At 62.6% G+C, this 26,698-nt stretch overlaps 2 protein-coding genes across 32 annotated transcripts in view; one reads left to right on the top strand and one right to left on the bottom strand.

Moving 5' to 3' along the window:
- The window catches only part of SAMD11 (sterile alpha motif domain containing 11), a 19,546-nt gene extending 7,818 nt beyond the window's left edge, over positions 1–11,728 (top strand). For 5 of the 24 annotated variants that reach the window (XM_045382482.2, XM_074024143.1, XM_074024130.1 and 2 more), the window contains 10 exons: positions 3,096–3,220; positions 6,291–6,380; positions 6,517–6,654; positions 8,332–8,494; positions 9,300–9,415; positions 9,560–9,638; positions 9,709–10,220; positions 10,429–10,553; positions 10,851–10,961; positions 11,065–11,728. In XM_045382482.2, coding sequence (XP_045238417.1) covers positions 3,096–3,220; positions 6,291–6,380; positions 6,517–6,654; positions 8,332–8,494; positions 9,300–9,415; positions 9,560–9,638; positions 9,709–10,220; positions 10,429–10,553; positions 10,851–10,961; positions 11,065–11,310 — 1,705 coding nt within the window. In that variant the 3' untranslated portion in view covers positions 11,311–11,728. Of the gene's footprint in view, positions 1–3,095; positions 3,221–6,290; positions 6,381–6,513; positions 6,655–7,088; positions 7,407–7,567; positions 7,661–8,331; positions 8,495–9,299; positions 9,416–9,559; positions 10,221–10,428; positions 10,554–10,850; positions 10,962–11,064 lie in introns of those variants that run through there. The other 19 variants (XM_045382476.2, XM_074024140.1, XM_074024117.1 and 16 more) reach the window with 15 other exon arrangements.
- Positions 11,361–26,698, bottom strand: NOC2L (NOC2 like nucleolar associated transcriptional repressor). Of its 8 annotated transcripts, none has more exons than XM_074024201.1 (19): positions 26,648–26,698; positions 26,363–26,515; positions 24,581–24,755; positions 24,373–24,504; positions 23,644–23,764; positions 23,409–23,499; positions 21,571–21,799; positions 21,347–21,457; positions 20,781–20,894; positions 20,026–20,214; positions 19,615–19,754; positions 18,728–18,839; positions 15,650–15,763; positions 15,294–15,395; positions 13,587–13,730; positions 13,362–13,475; positions 12,681–12,819; positions 12,199–12,318; positions 11,361–11,942 (listed from the first exon to the last, which is right to left on the bottom strand). In XM_074024201.1, exons 1-19 carry the CDS (start codon positions 26,671–26,673, stop codon positions 11,836–11,838), a joined length of 2,433 nt encoding a protein of 810 aa, XP_073880302.1. In that variant the 5' UTR covers positions 26,674–26,698; the 3' UTR covers positions 11,361–11,835. The 8 variants fall into 8 exon arrangements, with proteins under 8 accessions (XP_073880302.1, XP_073880304.1, XP_005545208.3 ...); XM_074024203.1 differs by having other exon boundaries at positions 12,214–12,318; XM_005545151.4 differs by having other exon boundaries at positions 21,571–21,649.

The following is a 26,698-nucleotide window of genomic DNA, read 5'->3' as shown; positions in this document are numbered from 1 at the left end:
GGATTGGATTCAGGCTGTGGAAGCAGGACAGTAGCGGGTGCGATTCCAGGATGTGGGAAGGAGATGAAAATGAAGAGCCCCAGGGAAGAGGTCAAGGCAGTTGGGGGACCCGAGTTCCTGGCTTCAGGGGGAAGCGGGTGGTCAGTCTGTGAACAGAGCCCAGCTGTGGATTCTGTCAGTGGGGTCAGGTCTTACCCTGCGGCTTCCAGGGCAGCAAGGCAGGAAGGGGGTGTCCGCCGCAAAGCCAGCTTCCCGGGGCCAGAGCCGTGAGGACCCAGGGGACCTGCAGGTCCTGGCTCCACGCCAGATGTGTTATTTATGTCTCTGAGGATGTCTGAATCTCAGAGCCGAATTACAATAAAAACATCTTTAAACTTATTTCCACCTCATTTTGGGGTTGCCAGCTCAACTGATCATTTTTATGAACTGTCATGAACATTGATGACATTTTATGAGCCTTTTACTTGGGACACTACAGATAAATTTGTCAGTGAGGCCTGCAGGGAAACCAGCCGCGGTTCCCCCCGCTCCAGTAACGGCTCCTCCTGCCTGCAGCCCCTCCTCTGTCCACCTGGCCTCGGGAATGCAGTGACCCTCAGCAGCACTGACGGCTGGCAGCCTGGGGTGCCCTAGGAAGACGCCAGGTCTTCCATCCTGCATGGGCCCTAGAAGGGGCTAGAATGAGTTTCTGAATCTCCCAAGGGCGAGATTTCGGTCAGAGGGGAGGGCGTGCTGGTCCCCGAAGGAGAAAGCGCAGCATGTCTGAGTGGACTAAAGCCCCCGTCTGTGGACCTGACCCTGGTGTCTGGTCAGAGTGGGTGGTGGTCCCTGAACCCAGCGGCCACACTGGCCCCAGGCCGTGTCTGTGTTTCTTTCGGCCTGTCCCTGGGTCCGTCTGCCTCTGCGGGCTCCCACAGAACCTGTGCGGGCTCCCACAGGTGCCTCTGAGGCCAGGCCACCTCCATCTGTGTGTTCATTTGCTCCCATCCATTGGTCTCCACCCATCTGTCTGTCTGTCCTTCCATCCCTGTCCCTCTGTCTGGCTGGCTCTGCAGTGACCACCTGCCTTTTGGAGCCCGAAGAGCCCCAGGCCATCCTCCTCTGCCTCAGGAACCAGGGCTGGCAGATGCTCCTCAAGCCATTGTTTGCAGGCGGGGGCTTGGCCACTCTCTCCTGGGCCCCTGAGCTGGTGGAAAAATGGGCAAGGGCTGGACTGTGTGGTCATCACTGAGGGGCGGTGGCGGGAGGCCCCTGCCTGGGGAACTGGGGTCACACCTGCCAGGCTCTGGCCTCCCCCTCACTCTCTCCTTCCTGCACCTCCTGCCCTGGCCCTGACTGCGTCTCCCAGCTTCCCCACCTCCTGACCTGCGGCCGGGCCCCACCACAGAGACCCTCAGGGACTTTGTCCCTTGTGCGAAGGAGGGTGCAGAGGGCATTCTGTGGTTCAGGACCATGATGTGCCCCGGGCCAGGTTCCTGCGTCTCCGCTCTGGCACGTCCAGGGCGTGTTTCTTTACATAAAACTGGCATAATTGGTTCACTGAGTGGCCAAGTGACCAGAACAGGTTATCAGGGGCTGGGCCAGGCCAGGCTGTGTCAGAGCCTCGGGAGTAAACTCCAAGGTAGAGACCAGGAGTGGGGAAGGCGGGTGGCACCCGGTTCCCCACCAGGTGCCCCTGCCCAGCCACAGCCCCTCCACCCAGCTGTCAGGCCCTCCCTCACTTTCCTTCTGGGCGCCAGGCTCAGGGCTCACAGCCAGCCCCCACCCTCTGGAGTCTCTGGGAAGCTAGTTCTCCTCCTGCAGGCGTCCCGGGGACACCAGAGGGGGGACCCCTGGGGAGAACTCCACGGCAGCTGTGGCTGCTGCCAGGCCAGCCCTCGGCCCCCACCCCATGCTGAGGCCAGCAGTCCTCTCCTGGCACCCCCGCATCGATTAGGATCATGGAAGGGATGAGACTCGCTGCCGATTAATCCCATAAAGTACTTACTCCCACCCAGCTGCCCTCCTGTGTGCCTGGGGGGGGCTTGCGTTCCCACTGGGGGCCGGTGGGGGTGGGGAGAGAGCCGGCATCTGGGTCTCCTGGAAGGCTTGAGAGCCCAGCCTGGGAGTCTTTGGTGCTCGGCTTAGGGGCAGCCCTGGATTAGCCCAGCTCCAGCCAGCCCAGGTCAGGGGGGCTGGGGGCTATTTAACGAGGTTTAGGGTTGGCTCCCAGGTCACTGCGCCGGGAGGCTGCTCCGTTACAGGTGGGCAGGGGCTGCGCTGCAGGAATGCTGCTTGGGGAGCGGCGCCTGGACCCTGAGCCCCTTCTCTGCTGACCTGGGGAGAGGCTCAGGGAACCGGGAAGGGGTGGAGAGCCGTGCTCCACACAGATCCTCCCATTGCTCTCTGGAACTCTGTGGATGTGGGATTCGGCTGAATTAGCAAGAAGAGGAGAAACGAGGGAACAAAAGAGTTAAATGCATGTTGATTCCAAGCCCACACCTGCTTGGGGGACAGTGGGAGGTCGGAGCACACAGCCCTGGTGCCTGGTGCAAGCTGCATGTGTCTGCTGGTGCTCTGTGTGCGTGCATCAGCCACAGGACTGTGCTCTGGGCCTCCGTTTCCTCGTGTGCAGAAACCGGGGGTCAGGGAATGGTCGCAAGTTTTCACCGAAATTCATGACCAAGGGGCTGGCAGCTCGCATGTGGCTTGTCCTCTCCTGGGGCCTGTCCTGCGACTGCCCCTGTGCAGACCAGCCTCTTCCCGTGCGGGGTCCCTCTGCCCGGTGGGCCCCTCGACCCCCTTTGAGGCAGGGAGTGAGGTAACAGTGCGATTCCCTCCGGAGGGCGTGAAGGCAGAGCCGCTGGTGCTCCACACAGACGCTCCCTGGGGCAGCAGTGGGGTCCCAGTGCCAGGTTCTGTGTCGCTTTGGCTTGCTCCGTGGGTGTGCACACGGTGGCATCACAGGCCACGTGCCGAGGTGTGGGCACAGCCACGCGGCACTCAGAGGTCGTCCCCACGATCACACGCAGAGCTAGGCACTCCCTGTGCCCAGGCTGGGCTCCAGCCTCTCGCAGCTGCCCACGGGGTCAGCCTTTCCCGCTCTCGTTCTGCAGCCAGGACGGCAACCTTCCCACCCTCATATCCAGCATCCACCGCAGCCGCCACCTCGTGATGCCCGAGCATCAGAGCCGCTGTGAATTCCAGAGGGGCAGCCTGGAGATCGGCCTGGGACCTGCAGGTGAGGAGCACGGGGGCCTGAGGGCGGGGTCGGGGCTGTGGGGCCAGAGGACAGTGGCGTCTCCACTCAGCACCAGCAGCCTTGGCAGGCAGCCAGAGAGGCAGGAGGAGCGGCCTGTCCCCCGGGGCTGCATGTGATGGTAATTGTGTTAATCCCAGCCAGCGGGGCAGACAGGAGGCAGAGGCGGTGGCTCCGCTGTGGCTGCCTCCGCTGTGGCTGCCGCTGGGGTGGGCTTGGAGTGGTGGGGCCCTGCCACCCCCTCCTCACAGAGCAGACGTAGGCGTGGCCTCAGAGGTTCAGAAATGCACACCCTGGAGGAATGCACTCACTCCCACAGAACCGTGCAGTGCACGCCTGACGTCCCGCCTCCTAGGGCTCCGGGAGGAAAGGGGGTCCCCGGTCCCGCCTCCTAGGGCTCCGGGAGGAAAGGGGGTCCCCGGTCCCGCCTCCTAGGGCTCGGGGAGGAAAGGGGGTCCCTGGTCCCGCCTCCTAGGGCTCGGGGAGGAAAGGGGGTCCCCGGTCCCGCCTCCTAGGGCTCGGGGAGGAAAGGGGGTCCCCGGTCCCGCCTCCTAGGGCTCCGGGAGGAAAGGGGGTCCGGGAGGGAAGGGGTTCTGGGAGGGAAGGGATCCGGTGCCTGAGGGAGGTGCTGCTGCCTGGTCACAGTTGTGGGGGGATAAGGGGAACCCGGCACAGGACCTCAGAGGGAGGGGGCAGTTTGGGGACCCAGGCCCCCCTCAGAGGGCACTGCTGTAGAGAGGGGCACAGCAGAGCCTCAGCCCCAGGGCAGGCCGTGAAAGGAGGGGGTCACCCCTGAGGCCCTGTGGACCCCGGGCAGGGGTGTTCCCAGCAGGGCCTGCATCTCTTGGGAAGGTGGGGTGGGGGAGGCCGCCCCCATCTGTGTCCCCCATCCACGTTCTGTGCGCCTGGGAATGCCTTTGTGGGACTGGGTGGGGGCAGCTTCTGATGCCGCGTGGAGGACAGCTGAGAGGCGGTTGATAAAATCTAATTGCCCCATCGATTGGCAGAGCTGAGGGAGCCCCACAGTGATTGAGATATTCTGAGCCAGCAGGCCCTCCCTCTGTGCCCTCACACAGGGAGACCTCCTCAGGTACACGCGTGCGCGTGTGCAGGCATGTGTGTGTCTGCGGTCCTGTGGGGTGCACGTGATGGGGGCTGCCCGGCAGGTCTCACCCACGGAGTCAGGGCGTGTTCATGCACTTCCAGGCTCCTAGGCTCTACAGGGCCCGTGTGTCCTGTGACCCGTGTCCAGGTCTCCCACGCACACTCCGTGTCAGGGCCTGGCCCGCTCCCTGGAGCTTCCTCTTGGAGGGGGCGTTCACCTCTTCTCCCTTCCTGTGACCCCAGGAACCACACATCTATGCTGTTCCCAGCCCGGGCCCTCCCGCTGAGCTGCACCTCCCTGGGCCCTGGACTGCGAGGGACTCAGAGCAGGTCTTGCATCTGCCTCTGTGAGACCGCTGGGGTCCACGAGTGAGGAGCGAGCGTGGCCTCATCGGCCTTCCTGCGGTCTCCTGGCAGGCCCCCTTCCCCCTGACTCCCCCACCCAGTCACCTCCCCCAGGCTATGAGGAGGCCTTAGCCCCCCACATGAACGGAAAGGGGAGTTTCCACGTGTAAAATGGAAAACTAATGGTCAGGAGGTGAGAGGCCTTGCTAACCCTGAGGGCATGTGCGTGGTGGGCCAGGCAGCAGGTGCGGAAAAGGGCCAGGCTCCTCCAGCCTTGGCCCACCCCTCGCAGCCCACGGAGCTCTGGCATGTCCCTGGATCCGTGCGTGGCCAGGTGCCCCCCGCCGCCCACGGGGCCCAGCCGCCCAATCTGTCACTGAGGCGGGGACCCTGGACCAGGCCATGGGACTGACCCTGTCTCTGGGGCCGGGCCTGACAGCGGCCGGGCCAGGATCAATAAGTTATTAGCACCGCTCTGTCAGCTGTAATGTGGGATTGATCGGTGTGGCCGCCGCACTTCCCCAGCCTGATAAAAATGACAGATTAAGGGAATAAGAAAAAAGAATTAGGCCTGGAGCTGACGGCAGGGCTTGTGGGGGGACGGGCTTGGGAGCCCCACTGCCTAGGCCTCACGGAGGTCCTGGGTCACAGGGGGGTGGCCCCTCACCCCACCCACCTAGAGGCCTCATGAGGATGAGGAGGGGCCAGAGTCGGAGGCACTGGCTGGCCCGAGAGACCCCCAGGGCGTGGAGTCAGGGGCTTGGGAGGAGCTTGGGGTAGGTCGGAGATGGGTACATGGATGGTATGGTCTGGAATGGGTGTGGTCAGCAGAACCCAAGGGAGGACCTCAGGAGAGTGGGCTGGGCCTGGCCTGGGCCTCCCCTCTGCCACCTGCTGGGCTGGCCTCCTGGCTGAGGAGGTGGGTGAGGCTACTGGGAGGTGCACCCCAAGAGCCCAGACCCTGGCTGGGCAGGTGGACAGGACGTGACAGCCACACTAGGGTGCTAGCTCAGGCAGGACTGGGCCAGAGAGGAGGACTTGGGCCTTCTAGGGGGAGGGATGGGTATGACCAAGTAGGAGGCCTGGGAGTGGAAGGGCCTCAAGGTGGCCTGGGGGGCCCACAGGCCAGTGACTCACAGAGCAGGAAGAGGTCAGGTGTGAGGTCCTTCCCGGCTTGTCCTACCCCACGCTGGCATGTGACCCTGCACAGCCTGCCCTCACCCCTGTCCAGGAGGGGAAGGTGCTGCCCAGTCCAATCAAAAGCTTTTTATTCTCCTCCAGGGGGATGATGGGGGGCTCATTAACTGCACAAGAAGCTGGGCTGGCGGGTGGGGCAGCCGGGTGCCTGCTGTGGATCTCTTCTGCACACATGCACCAGCACCAAGGCCAGTGTCAGGGCTCTCCTGGGCCCCTGCCCCACCACAGCCAGGCGTGATGTCCTCTGCGCTGAAGGCTGGGGCTCCCAGGGCTGGGCAGGCCTGTACTCACCAGGACCAAGGGCCCCCTGAGAGATGGTGGGTGCTGTCCAGGCTGAGCTGGAGCAGGGGCTGGGTCCCCCTTCCACTCCTTGAGATGCAGGTGGGCACTCACTACCCTCCCGCAGGTGACCTGTTGGGCAAGAGGCTGGGCCGCTCCCCCCATATCAGCAGCGACTGCTCTTCGGAGAAGAGGGCACGAAGCGAATCCCCCCAAGGTAAGAGCGTGTCTCTTACAGGTCACCAGGGGAGGGGGCAGTCCCCGAGGGTCCCTGGACCTCAAGCAGGGGCTCTAGAGGGGGTGTTCCCCGGCAGTGCCTGGAGAAGCCTCTCACCCCGGGTCCTCCCCAGTAGAAGCACTGCTGCTGCCGCCAGAGCTGGGGCCCAACATGGCCCCGGAGGACCACTACCGTCGGCTCGTGTCGGCGCTGAGCGAGGCCAGCACCTTTGAGGACCCTCAGCGCCTCTACCACCTGGGCCTCCCCAGCCACGGTGAGGACCCACCCTGGCATGATCCCCCCCAGGAATGAGCCCTCATCACCTCCCCACCTACGTGTGCTCGGCCATTCCTGTTGCTGAGGCTCTGCTGACACCAAGGCCAGGCTGGATGCAGGTCCCTGGAGGGACCCTCTGCCACACGTCCTGCCCCATGCCCCCCGGGGCGGGCCACACCTCCATGTCCTCCAGGCCCCCAGGCTCATGGGTGACTCACATTTTGTATATGGAGAAATGGAGTCTGGGGTGGACCAGGTGAGGGTGGACGGTGGGCATTTCAGCAGCACCGCGGAGGAGAGCTCCTGGACCCTGTGGCCTGTGAGTTGTCTCTCCAGCTGGGGACGCTGACCTGCCAGATGCCGGCCCGGGAGCCTGGGGAGGGGCAGTGAGCAGCACGGCCGGGCTGGGTGCAGCGGGCATTTTGCCACCAGGACTCCCCAAGTGCTGAAGAGACTCCAGCTGGAGGGGCTGCCCCTTCCCTCGGGTCGGCTCTGACCCTGTCCACCCCACCTCATGACGTTCTCCAGGGTCACTCCGGGATGCAGTCGGACCTCCCGCCCGCTGCACTCAGCCTCCCAGGCCCCAGCCGCCCGCCTGGCAGGGGAGCTTGGCTTTTCGGGCTAGAGGTGGGTGGGGGCGCCGGGAAAGGAGGCAGGATTCCTCACACCAGGCACCGTCCCCCAGGGCAGCTCAGGCACCAAGAGCCTGAATAATTCACCAAATGTTAATAATTTAAAAATCCTCCTTTTTAATTGCTTTCCCTGCTCTGCCTGGGGCCGCTCTGCTGGCCGCGCGGGGGAGGGGGCGCCGGCCGCCGGGGAGCGCGCTGTCAATCAGGCCGCGCCGCCGCCCCCGCCCCCGCCCCGCCGCGGAGCCGGCTGTAAATAACCCCGGCCGCGAGCGCGGGGGCGCTGGGCCCCGCTGGGATCGATGCGGGCGGCCGCGCCGGCTGGGCTCTGCGGGCTGGCACCCGGCCCGGGGCGGGACCCACCTCCGCTTTCGGGTAATTAATTTATAAACAGGCGGCGGTGGAGCTGGCGGAGCCTGCACAGTGGGGGCTGCGGGGACTCGGGAGGCCCGGGCCTGGGCGGGAGGGAGAGGCCGAGAGACCTGGGAGGCGGCGCCTTAGACGCGGGCGCTGCGTGCGCATCGGGGCGAGTGTGGCCACGCGGGACAGTGACCCTGCGCAGCCGGCGACCCCTGTGCTAGTGTGGCGTGCGTGCACGGGCCCTGCCTTGCCGTTGTGACAAGCTCTGGCCGGCCGTGTCTACTATGGGGACCTCAGATTTTCTTGCCTCCCACCGAGGAGGGGGGTGCCGTGGGCGGTCAGCCCTGGCTGGCTCTCCTGGACTCTCTCGCTGCCCCGCAGGCGCTGTGTCCTCGGGACCTCTGCACAGCCCCCTCCCCGCAAGGCTCACCGCCTCGGGCCAGCGGCCTCCAGGCTCCCGGCTGCCCTTCGGGCAAAAGCCTTTCCCGACACTTCCCCGCCCAGCATCTTGTCTGCCGCCCCGGCCCTGTGGCCGCCCATCCTCCTGCCCCGTGCCCGAAACCAGCCCCGGGCCGAACGCGGCCGAGTGCTGCGGTTACTTCCCCGCCTCCGTGTTCTACGCTAGGACGCGGGCTGGGGAAGGGGGGCGAATAGCCAGGGGGTCACTGCTGTTGTCCCCCACCCAGATCTCCTGAGGGTCCGGCAGGAGGTGGCAGCTTCGGCTCTGAGGGGCCCCAGTGGCCTGGAAGCCCACCTGCCCTCCTCCGCGGCAGGTCAGCGTCGGAAGCAGGGCCTGGCTCAGCACCGGGAGGGCGCCGCCCCAGCTGTCGCCACGTCCTTCTCGGAGAGGTACTGGGGTGGCTGCCGTTCTCTGCTTGTTTCTGGGGTACGACCCGCACCCCACGCTCTCAGCCACCAGCACGCGCCCCGAGTGTGCCAAGCAGTGTGTTCAGGTCTAGGTTCGGGTCCGGGCAGAGCGTTTCGGGGGTGACACCGCTCTGGGCTGCAGTGTTGAGGGCGCCACTGGGGTGGGTGAGAGAGGCTGAGGCCGGTCCGGGGGTTCCCTGGAGAAGCCAGAGAAGGGGAGAGCTCCAAGGCTGGAACCCCGGAGTCAGTCGGGAGGGGTTGGCCAGAGGACTCAGAGCTGGAGACGGAGGGGATCCTGGCTGGCGCTCAAATTCAGACGCCGGCGCCGGATCTGTTCCCGGCACAGACAAGGCCTCCGGCACAGACCCGGGTTTCTGGGGTCCAGGAGACAGGGCGGGGCGGGGGCGGGGACGGGGGTCCTGGAGAAGGGAGGGGCCGCCTGAAGACCGAGTCCCCGCCCGGCCGCTGAGCCCGGCGTCTGCAGCTGCCTCCACCGCCGCCCGGATTGCGGCTAATGACGCCCCCGCTTCCCCCGCCGCTCGGGTCCGCAGGGGAGGGGAGCAGGCGGGGCCGGCGCCCCGCGCAGTAATTACCGCTGCAGCCGCCGCCGCCGAGATTAATTGGCGCCGCCGGCGGGGGCGGGGATGGCGCGCGACCTGGGGCCGTAACGAGCTACGCATCGACCGCCCGCGGGGCCGGCAATTAGCGGAGGCGGCGGGGGAGGGGCGCCGGGGCCTTTACGGGAATGGGGCGGGGGGGGCGCCGCTCATTGCGCTGCCGTCCACAGGGAGCTGCCGCAGCCGCCCCCCTTGCTGTCGCCCCAGAATGCCCCTCACATCGCCCTGGGCCCCCATCTCAGGCCCCCCTTCCTGGGGGTGCCCTCGGCTCTGTGCCAGACCCCAGGTGAGGAGGCGGGTGCGCGTCCCTTGGGATCCGCGTGGAGTTCCGCGGACCCGTCCCTGCCCCTGTCGGACCGAGACGGACGGGGTCGGGGGCTGCGAAGGGCGGACTCGGACCCCCGACCCCGCGTTGTCCCCTCCCCACCAGGCTACGGCTTCCTGCCCCCAGCCCAGGCGGAGATGTTCGCCCGGCAGCAGGAGCTCCTGCGGAAGCAAAACCTGGCCCGGTAGGTGCGGGGAGGCGGGCGGGCCCGCGCAGCCCGGGAGGTGGCTGACCCGCGTCTGCCCCCGGCCCAGGCTGGAGCTGCCCGCCGACCTCCTGCGGCAGAAGGAGCTGGAGGGCGTGCGCCCACAGCTGCTGGCGCCCGAGGCCGCCCTGCGCCCCAACGACGGCGCCGAGGAGCTGCAGCGGCGCGGGGCCCTGCTGGTGCTGAACCACGGCGCGGCGCCATTGCTGGCCCTGCCCCCCCAGGGGCCCCCGGGCTCCGGACCCCCCACCCCGTCCCGGGACTCTGCCCGGCGAGCCCCCCGGAAAGGGGGTCCCGGCTCTGCCTCGGCCCGGCCCAGCGAGTCCAAAGAGATGACGGGGGCTAGGCTCTGGGCACAAGATGGCTCGGAGGACGAGCCGCCCAAAGACTCGGACGGAGAGGACCCCGAGGCGGCAGCTGCTGGGTGCCGGGGGCCCACTCCGGGCCAAGCTCCAGCTGGAGGGGCCGGCGCCGAGGGGAAGGGGCTTTTCTCAGGGTCCACACTGCCCCCTCCGCTGCCCCTGGGCTTCCCCTATGCCGTCAGCCCCTACTTTCACACAGGTGGGCACCCCCACACTCTAGATCCTTCCAGAAGCCACAGGACTGCCAGGCCGCCTGTGGAAGGGTCTTGGGGGAGGAGGGGCCGTGGGGAGGAAAATCCCACTTAGGTTCCCATCCCACACCTGAGCAATGGGGGCACACGAAGGTCAGGAGACGGGCGGGTATTGGAAAGCCAGCCAGAGCTCTAGTAACGTGCCCCACAACTTAGGCGCCGTAGGGGGACTCTCCGTGGATGGGGAGGAGGCCCCAGCCCCCGAGGACGTCAGCAAATGGACCGTGGATGATGTCTGCAACTTCGTGGGGGGCCTGTCTGGCTGCGGAGAGTACACTCGGGTAAGGGGGGGCCATTCCCCGGGGCAGGACTGGAGCTGACACTCACTACTTCCCTGGAAAGCATGGTGGGGTAGGGCTATTCCCCGACGTCCTCTCCCTCCCTATAAGCAGCGCGTGGCAGGGACAGGACTATGAACCCCACCTTTTTTTGCCAGGTGTCTTCTGCCTGACACCGACTCAAACCCAACAGATCATTTTTTTAAAAAATTTCTGTGAGCTGCACAAACAGTTCTCCTTGGCTTTCCTGGGCTGGAGGATGAAGCAGGCACCCGGGTCCTGACCCACCCTCTCTTCCAGGTCTTCAGGGAGCAGGGGATCGACGGGGAGACCCTGCCACTGCTGACGGAGGAGCACCTGCTGAGCACCATGGGGCTGAAGCTGGGGCCCGCCCTTAAGATCCGGGCCCAGGTGAGCTGTGTGCGGGGGAGTGAGGTCAGGATCTCCAGACCACAGCTGGGCAGAAAGCTCTGGGTGGGTGTGCGCCAGCCCCCACCAGGCCCTCTCTCTGCAGGTGGCCAGGCGCCTGGGCCGAGTCTTCTACATGGCCAGCTTCCCTGTGGCTCTGCCACTGCAGCCACCAATCCTGCGGGCCCCGGAGCGAGAACTCGGCACAGGAGAGCAGCCCTTGTCCCCGAAGACGGCCACGTCCCCCTATGGAGGGGGCCACACCCTTGCTGGTCGAGCTTCACCCAAGCAGGAGAATGGGACTTTGGCTCTGCTTCCAGGGGCCCCTGACCCTTCCCAGCCTCTGTGTTGAGGTGGCCGGGGGTACGGGGTGGGGCCACACAAATCTGCAGGAGCCACCACTCACTACAATGGCCCTGCCTCCCACAGCTTTATTTCTTTTGGTTTTGGATGCAAAACAAAAAATTTTGAAGGAAAATGTGACTTCAAAGGAAAGGAGGAAATTTCCAAAGACTTGGGGGAGTGAATGTAGAGCCTGGTGCAGCCGAGGTCTGCAGATGGAGGGCAGAGGTGGTGGAAGGGGCCAGGGGTCTGCAGGCCTCCCCCTGGAACTAGGACTGGTCTAGTCTCCTGACATCAGGGTCATCGTCTCCCCAGCGGAGCTGGCTTCAGCCCAGAGCTGTGGGGCTTCGGCAGCCACGCCAGCCCAGCACAGCTCTCAGTCCGTTTGGTCTTCCATGCTGAAAAATAAATAAAGCCTGTCCCCTGTCTACTGCCTCCCCCAGCTGCACAGACGCCAGCCTCTGGGCCTGACTGCCAGAGAGGTGGGAACACGCCACCAGCACAGCAGCCCCTGCAGGCCCCCAGATGGGCTGCCTTAGTCCTCTTCAGAGAGCTGCAGAGCCTCCAGCTCATCCTCCGGCCCCTGGGCCAGCTGCTGCAGCTCCCCAGGGGCCAGCCCCGCCTCTGCGTCTGGGTCTCCATCTGTGGAGAGATGGAGGCCACATACATTCTGCTTTATCAGGAAGAAGCCAGCCTTGGAGGTTACTCATCACTAATTAATCACGGCACTAATTAATTTAGCCCTGCCGCTGTTGCTGGCTGCCAGAGCCAGAGAGAATAGACCATTTGGCCTCCCCAGGGAGGGGAAAGCCTGGCCCCGAGCCCCCGGCCCACCTCCCCGCCCCGGTTATGCTCTGCCCTCCCCGCCAGATGGGATCACAGGGCCACACCCCCTCACCACAAGACCATTCACCCTCCGAGTCGTCCTCATCCTCTTCCACTCCATGCCGAGTGCCCAGGGGCCCCAGCGTCTCGTCCTCTTCTACCCCATGCTGAGTGCTCAGGGGCCCCAGTATCCCTGAGGAACAAGGAGCAGAGCCCATGTGACTCCCACCCACAGGGTCCAGCAAAGTCACAGTGGGGGCAGGAGGGTGGCCAGGCTCACAACCCTGCCTGGATGCCCGCCCTTCCCTCCGCTGACTTCAAGCACGTGGAGAGGAACTAGGAGGTCACAGGCCTGGGGACAGCGTTACCAATCCCAGTAGGCCTTTACTTCGAGGGTCACTAGCACCAGAAGCCTGGGAACACTGAGGTTGGCCCCAGCTGGGCCAGGGACTGGTGAGCCCCGCAGGGTGGGTACAGATGGCCCTCGTGGCTCTGGGAAGTCCAGCAGAGCCCTCCAGGCCAACCCTTCCCCTGGAAGCACCACACAGGCCCCACCTCTCTCCGAGTAGCCCTCAGTGTCGTCGTCCTCTTCAGAGCTGTTCAGGTCAAAGAGGTCTTTAAATTCCTTCCTGTCCTCATCCTTCCTGTCCACCACCTTCCTTCGTTTGATCTCAGGGAAGTTCAGGTCTTCCATCTGGAAGGCCAAAGAGCCAGGGGCTCAGGTGGGAGAGGGCAGGGGCTGACGGCCACAGCTGGGCCAGGCATCGCCAGACCCACCACCAAGACCGTGTGGCCAATTTCTAGTCCCCTCTCTGTTCCCCAGTCAGCACAAAGCCATCCTCCAGGTTACCCACCCCATGTCCAAGGTCAAAGGCAGAGCCCTTCCTGCTTCTCCCCACCTGCCGGCCGGGGTGGCAACGTCAGTCCAGCCACTCCACCTGCCCAGAGCCCCCAGCCCATCAGGCCTGAGGGGGTGTGGCCTCCCCAACCCAGTGCAGCCCCGGGCTTCCCCTCTCTGGAAACACCTGGCTCTGGTCAGTTCTGCAACACCTACCCCCTCTCCAAGTTGAATCATCTGGGCACTGCCCTGGCAGTGCAGCCCAGCACCATGGCCCCGGCCGTCTGGCACTGTTTCCAAACCCTCACCCTGGCCGCAAAGTCTCACGTCACAGTCCATGAGCTAGATCTGAAAACCCAGCAAGTCACACCACACCCCAGGCCCCTCCCAAGCCGCACCCGCTCTTTTCCACTGATCTCCAGCTGGATCTCCCGGTCACGCAGCTTGCGCCAGTGGCTGTAGTACCAGGTCAGGGGGGTCCCCTCTTCCCGGGTCAGCTTCTCCCAGGCTTCCTGGGGGGTTGGGGCAGTTCAGGGTCATGCCTTACCCTGGGCAAACCCCCACATCCCAGCTACACTCCTGGCAGGTGCCCTCAGGTGGCACTACCCCCCGATTCCACTAACCACTGCCTGCTGGTCAGACACGCCAAAGGAAACCCTCTGGCGGCGGCTGCAGATGTGCTCCGAGTTCTCCTGAACCTTCCCAAGCAGCTGCTGCACCTGCCGGCAGTAGTTGGCCACCTTGCACTCCCGGAGGAAGGTCTTCAGCTGTGGAAGGGAGGGGTCAGCCACCGAAGCCCAGGGCTGCTCCATGTGCACAGCTGGCCCAGGTCCCCTGCAGAACCACGCGTGGCGGCCACGGGGATACCCCAGGAGGGAACTCAATCTCAGGGCTCAAGTGCATAGGTGTTGCGGCTGGGGTGGCAGAGGCAGAGTCACCCCACCCTCTGGGCCAATGCTGCCCGCCGCCACCTCGGGAAATAAAGTTTTATGCCGGGCGCGGTGGCTCACGCCTGTAATCCCAGCACTTTGGGAGGCTGAGGCGGGTGGATCACCTGAGGTCAGGAGTTCAAGACCAGCCTGACCAACATGGCAAAACCCCGTCTCTACTAAAATACCAAAAATAGCCGGGTGTGGTGGTGGGTGCCGGTACACCCAGCTACTCCGGAGGCTGAGGCTGGTGAATTGCTTGAGCCCAGGAGGTGGAGGTTGCAGTGAGCCGAGATCGCACCATTACACTCCAGCCTGGGCAACACAGCGAGACTCCACCTCAAAAAATAATAATAATAAAATAGTTTCACTGGTGTGTCCATTGCATGGCTCCTGCAGCTGCCTGTGCAGCTGAACATCTGTGGGAAGCAATGTTCACCGTTTGGCCCCTTACTGGAAACATTTTCTGACCCCTATTCCAGACCCAACCCTGGGCCCTGGAGTCCAGAAGCAGAGATGCCCCAATGCCGGGCATCGCCACGCAAGAGGACACGGGAGGAACACAGACTGAGGCCCCTGCTCTGAGTGCCCCCGGAAAGAGGGTCCCGGCTCTGTGCCTGTGACACGTGACACGTGTGTGTGGCCATGTGTGACTGAGTACACACACACACACACCCCTGTATCTTGATGAGCCTCTGACCAGTTGTGGCTCAGGTGGGCAGACCCCTCCTCCCCACAAACCTGTAATTGGCACATCTGATTCTAGCCACCAGGGCCAGACATCGGGGCCTCCACCCCTCCCTTTGGGCACAGGCCTCCGAGGCTGGAAACATCAGGGCTGAGAGCAAACAGGCCTCCCGTGGACCCCGAAGGACCTTCTGAGGACAAGGACAAGCCCCTCCTCCGCCCTCCTCCGGCCTACGGTGAGGCTGACTTGGGGCATCTGGCGAGGCAGGCCGGGCCTTCCAGCCACTGAGAAGCCACTCCACCCACTCCCCACACCCGGGATGGCCCGGGGAAGTGTGCGGTCAGGGCACCAGCCTGAGCCAGGGTCGGCACACTCAGTCCCAACCCCGAAATGAAGATCAGCCTTGTGGCGCCCCCCTGGGAGGAGGCTGTTGTACTCCCAGGGTCCTTAGCCCGCTGCCCAAGCCTGCCCGCAAACCTGAATGGCTTAGAACCCCTTGTCAGAGTCCCATGGCCCCCAAGGACACCACAGGCTCCCCATCAGCCCTCCACGGGGGCCCGGGGTGGGGGCTGCCAGCGTGGAGCCTCTACACCAGTCGGGCTCTGCCCCGCCCCGGGTACCCGGGACAAGGACACCTCTACCGGCCCGGGGCAGCCGGGCCCATTATAAGACAGGATGAGTCGGCCACAAGCAGGTGTGGGCAGGACACACACCTGCAGGACCACGGGCAGCGCCAGCTCCGGGAAGCCGATGCAGTGTGCTTGACTGTGCAGGTACTCCAGGGTGAGGTCGTACAGCTGCTCCACCAGGCCGTCCTGAGGAGCAGGGGAGAGGACTGAGCGCGTTAGGGAGAAGCAGGGGCTGGCACTCAGTCTCCTCCACTCAGGCTATCAGGTCAGCCTCATCTCCAGAGCAGGGACTGCAAGACAGGGCCCTGGGCCCCCAGCCCTGATAGACCATGAAGGTCCATACTTGAACTCGGAGGATGCCAGCCCCCTCCCATTCACCTCAGCACCCCCAACCCCACCCTGGGAACTGCCCAGGCCCCTCCCCAGGAGGCCAGCCTCACCCGGTAGGCCTTCTCCTGAAGGTTGACATTGGACAGCTTGAGGATCACAGAGAAGTTGATGGGCTTGGAGCTCATGCGCCCCGGCTTCTTGTTGAAGTCGACCTGCTGGAACATCTGGCCCGAGGGCCGTGTCAGGCTATCTTGGCCCTGTGCCTGGTCACCCTGGCTGCACCCTGGTCCCCCGATCCCCTCGGCCCCACACCTGGTCCCCCTTGTCCCCTCGGCCCCGCGCCTGGCTGCACCCTGGTCCCCCTTGTCCCCTCAGTCCTGCGCCTGGCTGGACCTAGTCCCCCTGGTCCTCAGGCTTCAGCACGAGGAGACCCAAGCTAAGACCAGAGATGGGCAGCTAGGCATGGTCCCAGCCCCGTGGCCTCCACGGCCTGCTGTGTCCGAGTGGGGTTCTGGTCAGCAGGGCAGGATCAGGAACACGGGTCCTTTCCCAGAATCCTGGAAAGCACTAAGGACCCGGGTCTGGAGACCTAGAGGTCCCTGCCACACAGAGTACAGGACGGCCCCCATTCCCGACAACGTGGCACTGAGGCCCGTCCTGGCCCTCAGCACGGCAGCGCCACACAGGGCTCTGTCCTGAGCAACCAGAGGATGCAGCAGCAACAGCGAGGAGTGCCCAACACAGGAAGGGACGGAGAGGCCTGGGGGCCCCTCCCACATCCTCCACAGAAGCCACAGGCTGTGCACCTCCATAGAACATGCCAGGAGGAGGAGTCTAGCCCGGCCTCTTAGTCTTGTGACCCCTCCCCAACCACCAGGAGACCCCTCACACAGGGGCCCTCAGGCTGTGAACCATGGAGTTTCAGGGTACATGCTGAGGCACCCAGAGGACAGAAGGTTATGGGGGGCCCAAGGGTGGAGGCCCCAAAAGAGACCCCACTCAGCAGGGGTGGCTGCCAGACAGCTGAGCTCAGGTCCAGATGGAAAAACGCCCTGGTACTGATGAGCCTCTGGGAGGGCACTGCCCTTCTCTAGCCTGGGCCGAAGTATGGGCGGGCGACTGGCTTCCTGCCCAGACACCGGGGAAGGGCAGGCACAGCCTACAACTGAGGGCTTTGCTTTAGCCTTCAGGGTTTGCTTTTTCCGGAGAGGAGAAGCCTGCATCCCTGCATGAGAGGGGCCTGCGGGGCGCGGCTGCAGTGAACCAGAGCAGTGCAGAGGTGAAGAAACAGACACTGCAAGAGAGCAAGAAAGCCGCCGCCGGGGAGACTGAGCAGAGCGGACGGACACAAAACATGCCTGGAGCTGGGCAGCAGAGCTGGAGGCCTGCACACACAGGGGCCAGGCCAACGGCTGGGCAGTCAGAGACCACCGCTGGCTGCCGTAGAAGTGAACGTGGCTTCCTAAAGATGTCCAGCATCCCTGCCTCGGTGGAAGGGGAATCAGGACATGCCTGGGGCTTCCATACCTTCTGGACCTGGCAACCTGGAGACCCAGCCCCCGAAACAGCTGTGACATGACTCTGGGCCTTCATGAGGCTGAGAACTAATTAGATAAACAAAGTGGACATCGTGAAGTCCTAAATTTATGGTGGGCTTGGGCCTAACCCACCCACTGAATGTCGAAACTTCAGACTCCAACTTTTCCCTACCTGAGTGACACGTGTACATGCAAAGATGCATGCACACAAGTATATACAGACGCATGTGCATGCACACAGGTGCACACATGCACAGGTACACGCATAGATATGCACAAGTGCACATATGCACAGGTACACACACGCAGATGCACAGGCATGCACCCAGGTGCACACACACACAGGTACACGCAGATATGCACAAGTGCACACATGCACAGGTACACACACGCAGACGCATGTGCAAGCATACAGGTGCACACACAGATACACGCACAGATACGCACAGGGGCACACATGAATAGGCGCACACACCCAGACACACATGCATGCAACCAGGAGCACACACACAGGTACACGCAGATAGCAGATATGCATAGGTGCACACACGCACAGTATACATATGCAAATGCATGCACACAGGTACACACATAGGTACACACACGTAGACGCACATGCATGCACCCACAGATGGTGCACACACATACGCATGCATGCACAAAGGTGCACACACAGGTCCACACACGCAGATGCATGTGCATGCATACAGGTACACAAAGGCATACACACGCAGCATGCATGCACACAGATGCACGCGTACAAAGGTACGCGCACAGATACACGCAGACATGCATGCACACAGGTATACATACGCACATACCTGCAAGCACACAGGCATTCATGGATACACGTGCACACACACACATGCACATATGGAAACATGCACACATGGACCGATATGCGCACACACAGATTTGCACACGCATGTGCACACAGATGGTGCACTCACACGCATGCACGCACAGACATAAACGCACTCACCCACAGATGTACACACCCCCCCATACAAATACACACACATGCACACAACTGTCGGGGCAGAGCCTTGCAGAGTGTACAGTTCAGCAATCAGACTGGGGTTTTGGCCCCGCTCTCCTGCCAACTCGTCTTGGGCAAGCACCTATAGGGTCAGGGCCTGGCATCCTCAAGCGCAGCCCTAGCAGCAGCTGTTTTCATCTCCAGAGGCCCCACGTCCCCCAACACTGCCCCCGGCTCGCGGAGGAGCACCGTCCTCACAACACCGGTGACAAGGACCAACACTGCCCCCGGCTCGCAGAGGAGCACCGTCCTCAGGACACCGGTGACAAGGACCAAAACTGACCCCGGCTCGCGGAGGAGCACCGTCCTCACGACACCGGTGACAAGGACCAACACTGCCCCCGGCTCGCGGAGGAGCACCGTCCTCAGGACACCGGTGACAAGGACCAACACTGCCCCCGGCTCGCGGAGGAGCACCGTCCTCAGGACCCCGTGACAAGGACCAACACTGCCCCCGGCTCGCGGAGGAGCACCGTCCTCAGGACCCCGTGACAAGGAGGCGGCCAGGGCTCCGGGAGGTCGCGGGACAGCTCAGCACAGACGCCCTGAGCGGCAGATGCTCCCCACAGGAGCAGGCAGAGGGGCCGCACACCCACCACAGCCCCACTCACCTCCAGGATGAAAGGCAGCACTGGGATGAAGGCCCCCGAGCTCCCTGAGAGCAGCGTCAGGGCACGGATGCAGTGCATTCGCAGTGGGTAGAAGCGAGCAGTGGGGATGAGCCTGGGGGTGGGAAGGCCAAGTGAGCAGAGGCCCCATCTCTGGCAACCCCTGCCCCTCCCCCTGCCGTCTTGGACCCCCTCCCCCCTCATTGGCATCAGATCCCTCAAGCAGGGCAAGGCAAGTCTGAACCCCAGGGGACCTGCACCCCTTGCTCACCCCTTGCAGGCACCTTACCCAGCTTTCAGCTTCACTTCATGTTAACACGGTGCCAGGGGTCTCATCTGTTCCTGCCTCCTCTCCTCTCCATTCCCGCTTTCCTGCTTCTTCCCTTCGACCTCCCACCTCCCTTCCCAGCTTTGAGTTTCTAAGGCTCAGCCAGACAGATGCCGCCTCCTGGCCAGAGGCCACAAAAGCGTCCGGCCAAAGTGCCGCTCCCACCTTTTCCTGCTGCAGCCCCTACCCTGCCCGGACCCTCCTGAGTGCTCACACCCAAAATGCAGCTCACTGCATCAGATGTGCTCCACCCATAAACCCCACGTAATGAACCAAATTCACTGTAAACTGCACACAAGCCCCGAGAACACACGCCGGGTGGCACCCGAGGCAGCTAAACCGCTGCTGGAGGAGCTCATGTCACAGGTGCCCACCAGCCCAGCTCTCCAGAATCCAGGGCATCTCCCTGTAGCAGGTACAGGGACCCCAGCCCTTCCTCAGGGACGGCCAGGACACAGACTCAGGCCCCAGGGCCCTGAACGCCAGAGGTACTGCCCACACAGTCCCAGCAAATTTGCTTCTCCTGAGCCTCCTGGACAGCCCTGCCCACCCCACAACTCACTTGATACAGCCAATGATGACCTGGGCAAGGGGGTAGACCAAGGGCTGGAGAGCTTCGCTGGGGCCCAGAGTGCTCAGGACCCGGCACCACAGGTAGAGGCAGTGCACGTACTGCCAGTTGTACACAGACTGGTACGTTTCCTGATCAGAGAGAACCACGTCAGCCACTGGCCAGGCTGACCGGCCGGGCTGATGCACATTCCTCCTGGGCTGGCACAGGAATCATTTCCTCACCTCGCACGCGGGGTCTCAACCCATCCACCTTCCCCGACCTGCGAGGACCGACTGCACCGAGGTGCTCGGCTGTCTCCAACAGATGGGCTTCAGGGAGGCCCCAGGCCCTGCCTTGGGTCAAGCACCTGGGCTGCCCCACCCCATGCCCAGCATGAGCCTGAAAGGGCCCACCACACACCTTCTTACGGGTGGTCATGGCGTTGCGCAGGTGTATGGCGAGCTGGCGGACGTAGAGGAAGGCGTGCTGGTAGGCCACACCCGGCTCCAGGGCCAGCAGCTCTGTCAGGGTCCGCTGCATGAAACTGATGAAGGGGAGGGCCCCAGGCGAGGTGAACTTGCAGTTCCTCACATACGTGATGTACATTTGCTGCGGAGGGACCCGGTCAGAGCCACCTGGGATCAGGGCCATGCACCTCCACCGCCCACTCCAGGCCCCCTGTGAACCCCTGGGCCTTTCCCTCCGAGCTGGGCCTCAAGGAAGAGCCGTAGCCCCTCGCACAGCCCCCACCCCCATGTGCCCACCAGCCTCAGGCCTGGGAGGAGGTGGGGCACAAGTTCCTGCTGCACACTGGACCTGTCTGGGGGCTGAGGGTCCCCACATGCAGGCCACCCACGGCTGGGGGACGGGCAGGACTGTACCCTGACCATGACCTCAGATGCCAACACCCAGTGTCCTCCTTCAGCCAGGGAGGCCCTCACCTGGGGAAGTTGTGTGAAGCAGGGTCCAGGTGGGGCCCTGAGAAGGCTGAGGGCTCTCTTCCCTGCCCACCACCCCCAGATGCTCTGTAAGACATTCGTGGTCCAAGAGCCCAGGTCTGCTCAGAGCCGCAGTGCAGGGCCCAGTGAGGGGCACCACCAAGGCAGCCTCCCGCGCCTCAGGCTGAGATTTCCAAAGCAGACGCTGAGGGACACAGATGCAGGGCCCCCAACTACCTTGAGGACGGGGCCGAGGAAAGTGGCCTTCTTGTGCCGGCAGATTCTGCTGAGGACCAGGAACGCCAGCACCCGCAGGGACTCCTCCCCAGTGCTCCATACGACCACCATTCTCTGCAGAAGGTCAGACATCACTGCTGGCCCCCCAGCCTCCTCAGCTGGGATGCCCCAGGGCCAGCACAGCCCTCCCCAGCCAGGCAAAAGCTCCCGTGGCCACCAGCTCTTCCCAAAGCACGAGGGAGCTGTGAGTTAGGAGCTCAGTTACAGAAGTAAACACAGAACAGGCGCGTTGCTCCTCGTGAGAAGAGGACCACAAAAGCATAGGTCAGACACGCCGCCGTATGTGAAATCACACGGGAAAAGAACAGCTCACGTGGCCAGGCAGGTGGGGGCTGCCTGAGATGGAAACTCCGGGGGGGGGGCAGGTGCTTCTGTGGCCTCGCTAGCCAAGTGGAGCCAGTGGAGCGTGGGCACTACCTGTGCCCTGGTCAGGAGTGGGATGTGGTGGGGGCAGCCGCGTGGCCCCCCAACCCCATGACAGACAGGGAGGGGACTAGGCCGCCCACCTTGAGCAGCATGCGGCACTGCTTGGGGAAGGTCAGGAAGCAGGGCACCAGCACGCTGATGTGCTGCAGCACGGCCGCCAACACCGTCGTCTCCGCCAGACAGGACACCAGCTAGGGGCAGGAGGAGACAGTGAAGCCCCAAACCCACACGTTCTGGGATACAAAAAAGGGCTGGACCACCAGATACAGCCAGGCCCCTGTGCCCTTCCCCACCAGAACAGCACCTGTATGACCGAGCCCAGGTACGCCTTGATGTCCACACGGAGCTTCCCCCAGAGCGGGCTGCTGGACGGCTGCAGCATCCTGCAGAGAAACCACCCCTCCCTGTCTGGGAAGCCCCACGGCTTGGACGCAAGGCTGCTCAGCGTCTTGGCGCGTGTCCTGGCCGGCGCAGCCTCCACAACCCTGCGAGACTCCCATCTCTCCTCTCGAGAAAGCTCAGGGACCTTACAGCTGGACGGACACAGGGGCTTAGCAGGACCCTCTCAAGGGCACTAGCCCCTCCTTCAGTGGCCCTGAACTCCTGTCTGCCCTGGCCCAGGGTTGGCCACCTCCCTAAGAGTCCCCAGAAGTCCCAGCCTCCAGCTCCATCTCTCAGACATAAACCTTTTCTAAGTCCCCTTGATCATATCCCCACGAGACCACATGAGGCCCCTAAGCCCAGCAGCTGGTACTCGGTGCCTCTGGGGTCTGCCAGGCACCACCAACTGCCGCAGGCGGGTTTCCTTTCACCCACATTTGCTGCACAAAGAAAAGGAAATCAGAGGACAGGTGTGGAGGCTCGTGCCAGTAGTCACTGCAGTTTACGAAGCCAAGGCAGGGGTATCAAACTCCAAGCCCAGAAGTTTGAGACCGGCCTGAACAACATAGTGAGACCCTGTCTCTATAAATATATACAAAACATCATCCACGCCTGCAGGCTAAGGTGGGAGAACCCAGGAGGTAGGTGTCACAGTGAGCTGTGGTCAGACCACTGCATTCCAGCCTGGGCAACATAGCAAGACTCTGTCTCATAAGCGGAAAAAAAAAAAAAACCATTTACCAGAACCCATGCAGTAGGCGCTCACTAAAATCTGCTGAAGCACGGGAAGGACAAAGGGCAGGGCCCCAGAAAGGGCCCCCCGTCCTCAACCCTCCTCACACCTGTGTTGACACTGGCTGCTGGGCACCTGCTGCTGCTCCCCCACGGCCTGACTCCCTCTGGCACAGTTGCTGCCTTGACAGGGGTCCCTGACCTAGTGGCTCAGGCTGCTTGCTGTCCCCCAATCACTGCCTGTCCTCCACCCCCATCTGCCAGCTTCCCTGTCCCCTTCCGACAGCACTGCCTCCATGTGGACACAGCTCTGCTCGATCCGCCCAGCCCCGACCACCACCACCAGCAACAGTGCCCGTCTCCTGAGCCGCTGTCTCCTGCCCCCGAGGTGCTGATGGCGACACCTCTCCCTTGGGTCTCCTTTCTTCCTCTGGAAGGTGTCTTGGGGCAGTTTCAACTCTAGGCCTCCACTGCCTCAAGGTCACATGGCTGCACGGCCCCTGGAACCCCAATGTGACCCACGCTCTACCAAATGCTTGGCTGTACATCTCTCTCCGAAAACCTTCCACGGCCTGCTCTGCCCAGCCTTCCTCTAAGGGGGACGTTGAGGCCCTCAGGTTCTCAGCATTGATGAGGCTCCTGTCTACAGATACACGCAGCTGCAGGAAACAGGCCAGTCACAGTGCAGAGGTCAAGGAGCATGGACAGAACCTCCAAGGCCGTACGAAGGGGAAGAGAGCAAGCACCCTAACCTCCTAACCTGGGAAATTCTAAGCACAAAGGCAGCCGCACATCCACACCTCCTGAGACTCTGAGCAGAGAACTTTCCTTTCCAGGAAGGAAAGAAGGTGGGGCCACTCCAACTGGCCCCAAGTGCCCAGCCTCTCCCAAGGGTCCCTCATGCCTCGTTGCCTTCTCAGGGTCCCCGAGAAGAGCCTGGCTCTGTCACCACATCTCTGTCCTGGCCACAAGGCCTCTGGCTTCTCCTGTGTGTAGTCCCAATCCCCCTTTCACTCCCTCCCCTCTTACCTGCTGCTGTCCTTTGCCACCTTTCCAAACAGCAGCTTCTGGAGACAGCCAATAAGGTCTCTGATGCAGAAGGTGACCAGAGCATTAAACACTGCAATGAAAAGGCCCGGATGTACTCATGGAATAGAGAACACAACAGACAGCCTGGATGCCAGGGTCCCCTCAAGCTCACCAGCCTGGATGCCAGGGTCCCCTCAAGCTCACTAGCCTGGATGCCAGGGTCCCCCCAGCTCACCAGCACTGTCCGTGACCTGGAATTTGTTGGCCTCAGCACTTTCCCGGTCCCCTTGGGTGGTGGCCACAGCTGCTCGGAACGCCTGTACCACTTCATGGAACAGCTTTGGAGTGAGGCGTTGCTAAGGAGCAAGAGTACCAGGGGCGTCAGGGGAGCCAAGACTGCACTGGGCAGAGTGGAAACGGCGGCCCCAGAGAAAGGCACCCTCACCCTCAGACACAGGGCAGAGGTGGGGGGGGCCCACAGAGCTCCATACGGATAACAAAAATGGAAACAAAGTCTAGAATTCTCTGGGAAGGGGAGGGAGTCTGGCTCAGGAGCCCCAGGGAACGGGCTGGGGGTTCCAGATCCTGGACTATGGCCACCTCCAGGTGGTATCTGGAGCTCTCCCTATCCTTGTCCCTAGAAAAACCACTGAGAGAGGCTCAGAAGGACCCCAGCTCCCCCAGCCAACAAAGGCACAGACAGTCCATCCCACCCACAGTGGGGCAGATTTTGGGGAGCCAGGCACCGACAGAGCCCCTGGAATCTACCCAAAGGTGAACACACAGTCCTGGGGCAATCAAGCAAGCAGGAGGATCAAGGCATAGTGACCTGCGCTGAAGAGGACTCCAGTGTCCCCTGCGTGGAGAAGAGCTCCTCCCACCAGCACAGCCTCAGGCACCCCAAGTGAGGCAAGGCCAGATTCCTGCCTAGGGCACCGGCTGCCCACCCCTCGCTGCTGCTCACCTTTGCTGCCTGCTTCCATCTCTCAACCATGGCGAGGGTCACAGGAACACAATTCTTCTTCCCCTTCAGCCCTCTGGGGACTCTGTCCCCATCTTCCCCCTCCTCTGCTCCATCCTCCTCCTCACTGGCTTCCTGCACAGAAAGGCTGAGCTGAAGGAGGGTGTAAAGGCCACAAGTGCCCTCCTTCTGGTTCGGCCCATGCCCTCACCTCCAGCACATCCGGCAGGGAGTGGAACGGCTCCTCCTCCTCCTCAGAGCTGTCTGAGTCGCTGAAGTTTAGCAGGCTCTGGTCATTCTCCTGCAGGAACTTGTAGAACTCGGGGTCTCTGTCCTTCAGCCGAGACAGCTGGTCCTTGTGCTCAGAGGCACGGCCTTTACGCCGGCTGAGAAGGCACAAGTCAGCAACCCCAGTAGAAAGTGGAAGTAGAGGGGGTGGGGAGTGGCCTACAGGGTTAGTCTGCTCCATTCACGAGAGTCACCAACAAGCAAGGCAGGAGGATTGCCAGGAGGTATGTTTTTGGCAGACCCATCTCTCCTGCCCAACAGCCTCTACAACATACGCTCAAACCCAATACACAGGACCCCCAGCCACGGTCTTCCCTAGACTTGTTGCACCTGTGCCATGCTCTACTCTGGCTGTTGGTAGCTTCATCCTTCCAGGGACTCAGACTAAAGGCAAACCTCTGTCTCAAACCTCTGTCTCTAATACCCAGCACGCAACTTGTCATCAGATCTCATTAGCAACACCTTCAAAACCATTCACACCTCCTCTCAAACCACCAGAGTTCAACTCTCAGTTAACATAAAAGTCTCTCCGTTTCCACCCTTGCCACCTACAAGGCACTCCACCGCTCAAACCCAGAAATAACTTCCCGTTTTACAAGGTAACCTTAGGACAGTCTATGGCCCCTGGCTCTTCACCCTTCCGGGCTCATCTGCCCCTACTCACCAGCTCACTCCTGCCACAGCCACCACGTTTACCTCTGCATCCTCCCCAAATGCTCTCACTGCACGGCCTTTACTGTTTCTGCTACCTGAAATCCAAGACACGCTCCCCCTACTGCCTGCGTGGCCTCCTCGCTTGAGGTCTTTATTCAGACATCATCTTCTCAGTCACCTCCGCTTTTCTTTTCTTTTTATTTTTTCTGAGATGGAATCTCACTGTCGCCCAGGCTGGAGTGCAGTGGTGCAATCTCCACTCACCGCAACCTCCGCCTCCGAGGTTCAAGCGATTCTCCTGCCTCAGCCTCCCAAGTAGCTAACACTACAGGTGCATGTCACCATGCCCAACTAATTTTTGTATTTTTGGGTTTCTTTCTTTTTTCTTTTTGAGATGGAGTCTCACTCTGTTGCCCAGGCTGGAATGCAATGGTGCCATCTCGGCTTACTGCAACCTCCACCTCCTGAATTCAAGCGATTCTCCTGCCTCAGCCTGCCGAGTAATTGGGATTACAGGCACCCACCACGCCCGGCTAATGTTTGTATTCTTAGTAGAGACAAGATTTCTCCATGTCGGTCAGGCTGGTCTCGAATTCCTGACCTCAGGTGATCTGCCCGCCTGGGCCTCCCAAAGTGCTGGCATTACAGGTGTGAGCCACAGAGCCCGGCCTCCGCTCCTTCTAACAGAGCAACTCGGCTCCCCTGGCAATTCTCTCTCCAGCCTGTCTCTGCTTTCCCTCCCCAGCACTTATCTGTTCCACTGAACTGCAGGCGGTGATTTTACCCAAGACCGTGCGAGCTCTCCCAGATCGCGAAGAGACGTTTGCAGAACCCCCAACATACGCTCGTAGGACGTACATAGGACAGGGTTTGCCACGGAGCAGGAGCTCAGCAAACAACGGATGAAACAGTAAGCTAAGCTGAAGGCGCTGGGGGTAGAGGTCGGAGGTCCTTAGGCCTTGACCCTGAGACCCCAGGCGAGGTCAGCAAACTTGCGGCGGGGTGGGCCAGGACGAGCAAGGAGGTTCTGCTCACCCCCGTCCCCACTCACCTGGCCGAGGGACTCCCGCCCGGCTCATCCGGACTCCGGGCAGCCTCGCGTGTCTCCCGCGTGTCCGCTTCTGGGGAGTTTTCGGACTCGGATTCGGACTCGGAGTCAAAGCCCGAAGCTAGGAACTCGTCCACCGTCAGCTCCGCCAGGCGCCTGCGGGTCACGCAGGAGTCACAGCTGCCCGCAGGAGCAGCTCGCCCCAGCCCCGCTGAGAGGAGCAAGAAAAGCCCCTTGGATACAAACACCCACCGAGAGGCAGAGGCGGCCCTCGGACCCGCTGCTTACCTCTTGCGGCTCCGGGGAGCTGCCATGACACCAGTCCACAGCGTGCGCCCT

Source organism: Macaca fascicularis, chromosome 1 (genome assembly GCF_037993035.2).
Source record: "Macaca fascicularis isolate 582-1 chromosome 1, T2T-MFA8v1.1".
Lineage (NCBI taxonomy): Eukaryota > Metazoa > Chordata > Mammalia > Primates > Cercopithecidae > Macaca > Macaca fascicularis.
Note: the sequence above shows the minus strand (reverse complement) of the source record. Positions and strands in the feature narration are given on the sequence as shown.